The sequence below is a fragment of the Pteronotus mesoamericanus genome, unplaced genomic scaffold, assembly GCF_021234165.1.
Source record: "Pteronotus mesoamericanus isolate MK-2021 breed Mesoamerican mustached bat unplaced genomic scaffold, CSHL_Meso_final contig_32, whole genome shotgun sequence".
Taxonomy (NCBI): Eukaryota; Metazoa; Chordata; class Mammalia; order Chiroptera; family Mormoopidae; genus Pteronotus; species Pteronotus mesoamericanus.
In genome coordinates, this window is record NW_026555134.1 from 10,429,382 (window position 1) to 10,435,381 (window position 6,000).

General features: G+C 30.0%; 1 protein-coding gene across 3 annotated transcripts in view; it reads left to right on the forward strand.

Annotated features, from left to right (window-relative positions):
- The window catches only part of GLRB (glycine receptor beta), a 50,639-nt gene extending 44,901 nt beyond the window's left edge, over positions 1-5,738 (forward strand). For all 3 annotated transcript variants that reach the window (XM_054575949.1, XM_054575950.1, XM_054575951.1), the window contains one exon: positions 3,982-5,738. In XM_054575949.1, the coding sequence (XP_054431924.1) occupies positions 3,982-4,278 (297 nt within the window). In that variant the 3' untranslated portion in view covers positions 4,279-5,738. The remainder of the gene's footprint in view (positions 1-3,981) is intronic.
- Positions 5,739-6,000: the final 262 nt, after the last annotated feature.

The following is a 6,000-nucleotide window of genomic DNA, read 5'->3' on the forward strand; positions in this document are numbered from 1 at the left end:
GTTCTATAGAGCAGATGCTTGATTTCTAGTAGTGCCACAATCAGCTCCATTTTCCAGTGTGGGATGGGGCCTCGGTAACTGCAGAAATTCTCTAGCAACACACAACATCAATGTGCAGATGAGCTTGGAATCCTAATGCATTCCGTGAAGTGGAGTATTGAGGGAAGGAGACATAGGACAACCAGATTTTCAGAGTACTATAGAACATATCAGGATTATTTGTGAACATAAATATAAAGAATAAATAGGATCCAGAATATTAGACTGAATTAACTTATTTAAATTCAGCTTTCAAGCTTTGAAATAATTACCTAATGAAGAGAAATTCAACATACTTAAGACCTTCTGTATTTTAATTCTCTACATTTTCAGTCGCTAATAGAAATATGCCTGTCTGGATTCTGAAATTGCTATGACATTTTACTATACAAGTCATATAGTAATGCTTAGGGATTTTAAACATTGACCAGAAATTCTAATATCCAGAAATAAATGTAAATTTATTCTTATTTCTTACAGGCCAAAATGCAATTACCAAAGTCAAGATTGTATAACTATGTAATATTTGTAACCTCAGACAGGCTTCAAAATGAGAATATGTGTCCAAAAATAACTTAGGATTAATGTACACATCAAACTAACAGTAAATATGTAAGATTGATAAATTTATAAGATTGTTACCACTAACACATGGAAGTATAAAAAAGAAATTTAAAAAATATTGTCTTTTTAATTTAGTCGTTTTCCTGTGTAAAATGTAATTATAATTTTGGTTTCAAAACAGATTTGCTCCAGTGTATTTTGTTTGCAGGACACAAGCTTTTGCTGAGTAATTTCAATCAGATAATATGTCATTTGTTTTTAGATAGATACAATATTAATTAACATAAACATAATGAAATTTTGGTTGTAGAAAAAAATATAATGCTGATTTTAAAATAATACTGCTCTGGCTAAGGAAAGAAATGATAAAAAATGTAAGAAAGATCAGTGATAATTTACCCAAGCTTTTAGTAAGAAGTTTTCATAATTCTGGCTACATACAAAAATATACTATTATACATTTATAATTGTCTATGTTTTCCCTCCCTAAATTTTGTACTTCCTCAGCCATTCCAATATTTTGATTGCTAATTGTTTACTCATGCATTTCTTTTTTATTCAGTAAGTAGAGTTGAGGACCTACTGTTGTCATATCATCCCCTTCTCAACACCTCGTTTGTAGCATATGCTACTTACAACAAAGTTATTCTGAATAAAAGACAAAATAGTATCCATGCCTATGGATTTGAATTAATTAAAAAGTAAAAGCTGCTCTTCACACATGAATGAGATAGTTGTTTATTTATGGGAATGATATGTTTTTTAAAATTAAGGATTGATTTAAATTTAGTATAATATATAGTGTCTATTTATTTCTGAATGTATTTTTTTATCTTCTGCAGAAATATCATTATCACATTGAAATCATTCCTAAGTAGTCTGTTAAAAAAATATCATATAAGGTGACTTACTTTTAAATGTTTATAGGTACATACTGAAAAGGACTAGAAGGAAAATCTTAGAGGTTATAAAATCTGAAGCATTAGGTGGTTTTTATCTGCATTATTTTTTAAATTTTTGACAGTTTCATTATGATACTACCTCATTTTTGCTACCAGCAATTTTGATAAGTGACAATTTTATATGAAAGTGAAACACATATTCACATGAGGAAAAAATGAGTAATTATTAATTAGAGATGAATATAACCAAGATCACTTTTAATAATGTGCTAAGTAGAATTACTGTTTTATTTATAAGCTGTTTATTTAATCCCTCTTCATGTGATATTATAATTGATTAGAATAGTATTTATATTGTAAACTCTTTTGCACTTTCATGTATATAGATGATATGATACTTATGTGTAGAAAGTAACTAAAAAAGAAAGTTGTCTGGGTCAAGTCTCTGATGAATGGAGTGAGATGAGACCAGCCAATTGGTTTATGAATCATGAGCTATTTAAGGAACCTGAGGACTTCACAGTAGAAACTTAATTTTATACCTTATGTAGTTGTGTCACATCATTAAAAATTACTTCTGTAGTAGTTATATAGAAATTCTGTCCAGCAAAATACACACACACACACACACACACACACACACACACACACACACTCTCCTACTGGAATACAGGAATCTTCAACTACAACTCTGGAAAAGGTTTTGTTAAAATAAATGATTATAAATTTAGTATAACCAAATTGAAGTTTTTGGAGTGCTTTTCCATGTTATTAATGTTTCATTGAAGAAATTATTCTCATCTTACTGACATGTTTACTATATTTAAATAATCTCTTTGAATAAACATTCTATATGAACATTTGAATAAATTATATGGTAGATAAAATTCTAACATCATTAAAATTGCTGGAAGAATTTAAGAATATGTAAATAAAACAGATTAGAAAATTTCAAGTATTTATGTGATGAGTTATAATTATACTATATAAGTTTGGCTTCTTGTTTAGTTATTTATAGATACTAAAACCACACCTAATGCTACATATAAAATATGATTTATAGTAAATGCATTTCTGTAGTAAATATATCTGACCTTTTATGTGTAAACTAAAAATAACTAATAGGAAGTCATGTTTTTTAAGTCTAAAGCTATAGATCTTTGTTTTGATGAGTGGATGCTAAAGCTAAATTAGTGCATCTAAAGCTCTTGGAGTGGAGGATACTAAAGTGAAAAAGACTGGGAGACCCACAGTGTCCCAGATTTTAAAGATTCTCTGAGAGTTTTAGGATGATGCAAAGATTTGGTATGTAGAGCCTGTTCTCAGCTTCTATTCCAATCAAGGTGATGATGTGCTCTATACAAAAATTCACTGATACGTGCTTAGACTTACACATTCCTCAAACAGCTCTGGAAAGCTGGAGCTTTAAACGTGGTCTTCTGTCTAGAACACTTAGAGGAAAGGTATGTGAGTGAGAATGTGTGAGTCTGGGTGTGTGTGCATGGTAATGGAGCCTGGAGACAGACTGCTTGCTGAAAATGGCCTTTTAAAATTTCAAATCAGGGAATTAAATGGAAGGTCTGGAAATTATATATCTACCTACCTACCTGTCTATGAATGAATGATATCTCAAAGTCATGTGTATATATTTGGGAATTAATTCCAATTTAATAACTCAGATTATCAACAGAATAATCTCTGTAGCATATAATCTAGTTGAAATATACACAATTTCTTCAGGTTTCCTGAGTGTTTGACTATTCAACTTTAGCCAACAAGTTAGGAATGCCTTTCACTAGCAAATTTTTGGTTCATAATCATTGTAACCACCTTTTAGTTCTTATTCATGAGTGTGTTTTAGAGACAACAGTCTCTCTCTTTGGGTTGATACATACCTTGGTCATTCATAAACCACTCTGTTTGGAAATAGGGTCCACAGGGAAGTCAAAGGTTAGAAGTACCAGAATATTTCTGTAAGCCATATATTGTAGGAATATTATCTGTGTTGTGGTTAAATACTGGATGTTTATTGATCTTTCAATGGAGGACTCACAAGCCTGGGAGCACTTAAAATAAATGTTTACTTGAATTTTGATACCTTAACATAAAATAACCTATTTAATGTTCATTCCATGACGTAAGTCTTAGAATGAACAATACTTGTTACATGGGCCACATTTTAGAGTTAAATGTGCAGACAATCTGATGGTTTCATCAGTTGACTATTTTAAAATACCCTTTTGAAGAGATATGTTTTATTGTAAACATGATCAGATGAAAGGAAAAGAAATCACGACGGGGGGGAGGGAACTGGGTCATGACAAAACCAAGCGGAAGGCGAGAGAAGGGGAGGGAGAAAATGTATTAAAAAGTAAATAAATTAATTAAAAAAAAAAAAAGAGGAACATCAAAAAAAGAAAAAAAAAAAAAAGAAAGAAAATTCTAAATACATTCTGTGTTTAATTTTAACCTCCAGGTAGGAGAGACAAGGTGCAAAAAAGTTTGTACTTCTAAGTCTGACCTGAGATCTAATGACTTCAGCATTGTTGGAAGCTTACCAAGAGATTTTGAATTATCCAATTATGACTGCTATGGGAAACCTATTGAAGTCAACAACGGACTTGGGAAATCTCAGGCCAAGAGCAACAAGAAGCCACCCCCTGCCAAACCCGTTATTCCAACAGCAGCAAAGAGAATTGATCTTTATGCAAGAGCATTGTTTCCTTTCTGCTTCTTGTTCTTCAATGTTATATATTGGTCTATATATTTATGATAAATCATTTCCAATTGTATAAAATAAGATCCCATTTCATTGTGACCAGCCTCCCTCATAAATGCTAATCTGTGAAAATTTTTGCATTTTCATAGCAATATATTGCATTTTGGATGCCATTTGATTGTAAAAAAAAAAAAATATGGCACCTTAATTTTGAATGGCAGCATGGTCTTGTTACATATGTGCTCCAATAATGATGTATATATGTATAGCAAATATATTGCTTTAGGAATAAATGAAGGATAAGCATACTACATAAAATAAAATTCAAACATTTCTCTTCAGTTAGCATAAATTGCAAGTACTTCAGATAATTCTAATAATAAAATGACATGCACGCTGAATCCTGTTATGATCACCATTCTAATGTATGTAGTATTTCAAATTTCCTTCCTTGTAACTTTCAGAGAAAGCCATCTTATTCTTGTATAATTTTAGTAGGTGTTATCACAGATTAAGCAAAATTATATTACATATTGTTTAAACTTTGTAAGTAAAAATATATCAGCTATAATTATGTGGGCTCTGTGGAGAAATAAAGTTCAAAAATTTACTAATTTGTAAAATCAGCTCATTTTAAAGTGTGCCTGTGTTGTTAAAATGCCAGGTAATCAAATACAGTAATCATTTCTGAAGCAAAAAGAAATCTGGATTTAGGTAAATTCATACTGAATTTTGGCTTCTGATAAAATAAAAATAGAGGACATATATTGATATATTGATTAACTATTCCTGATAAAAGAAATTATGTTTAATCCACATAAAACCTAAATATATTTTCATGGACTTCACTTTGCTGACACAGAGTATACCCAATCATTGTGCCTTACAAAGAGTGGTCAATATTTTAAATAGAAATATAGTAAAGGATATGTGATTTCACATCATTTTTAAGAAACCAGAAGGAAAACACCCTATAACTAAAAGTAACCTGTGTTGCAGGAGGGGAGTTAAACCTCATAATAATTTAAGGATTTTAACTTCTTTTATTAAAATACTTACATATTTTTAAAGTAAAATTAAAATGTTTCTGAATTTCTTTTTCTGCATTCATTTAAATATTTTTTGATTTGTCACAAAACATCTGAAGATAAGTACATATCTTTGTTTATGTTCTATTTATATTTTCTTGCTTGCTAAAAGTCCAGACTACTTAAATTTAGTTACTTTTATCTTGTTCCAACCTGAAAACAGGCACTTTATGATCTCTAAGACTCTCACTTCCTGGTAATATCACCGCCAATGTACTTTTTTTATTATTTCATAGCTGAAATTAGAGCTTTCAGTAATTCACATACCATAAACATAAGACCAAATAAATATATTTACATTATTTGAAGAGTTTTATTGCAGCTGAGATTTGTATGGTCAGTTCAATAATAAAATGTATTTAAATATTGTTTATGCATATTTTGATATGTAATTTAATGCTGTTTTATTGAAGACATTAATTTTTAAAGGATGGCATATAGTTGTTTTTAATTTTTTTTTACAATCCTTTGTATTTTTTTGGTGTCAGTTATTACTTCTCTTGCATTTCTTATTTTACTTATTTGTGTCCTCTTTCTCTAGATGAGTTTGGTTAAAGGTTTGTCAATCTTGTCTATCTTTTCAAAGAACAAGCTCTTGGTTTCATTGATATTTTGTGTTGTTTGTTTAGACTATTTTGTTTACTTCTGCTCTGCTCTTTATTACTTCGTTTCTTCTACTCACTTTGGA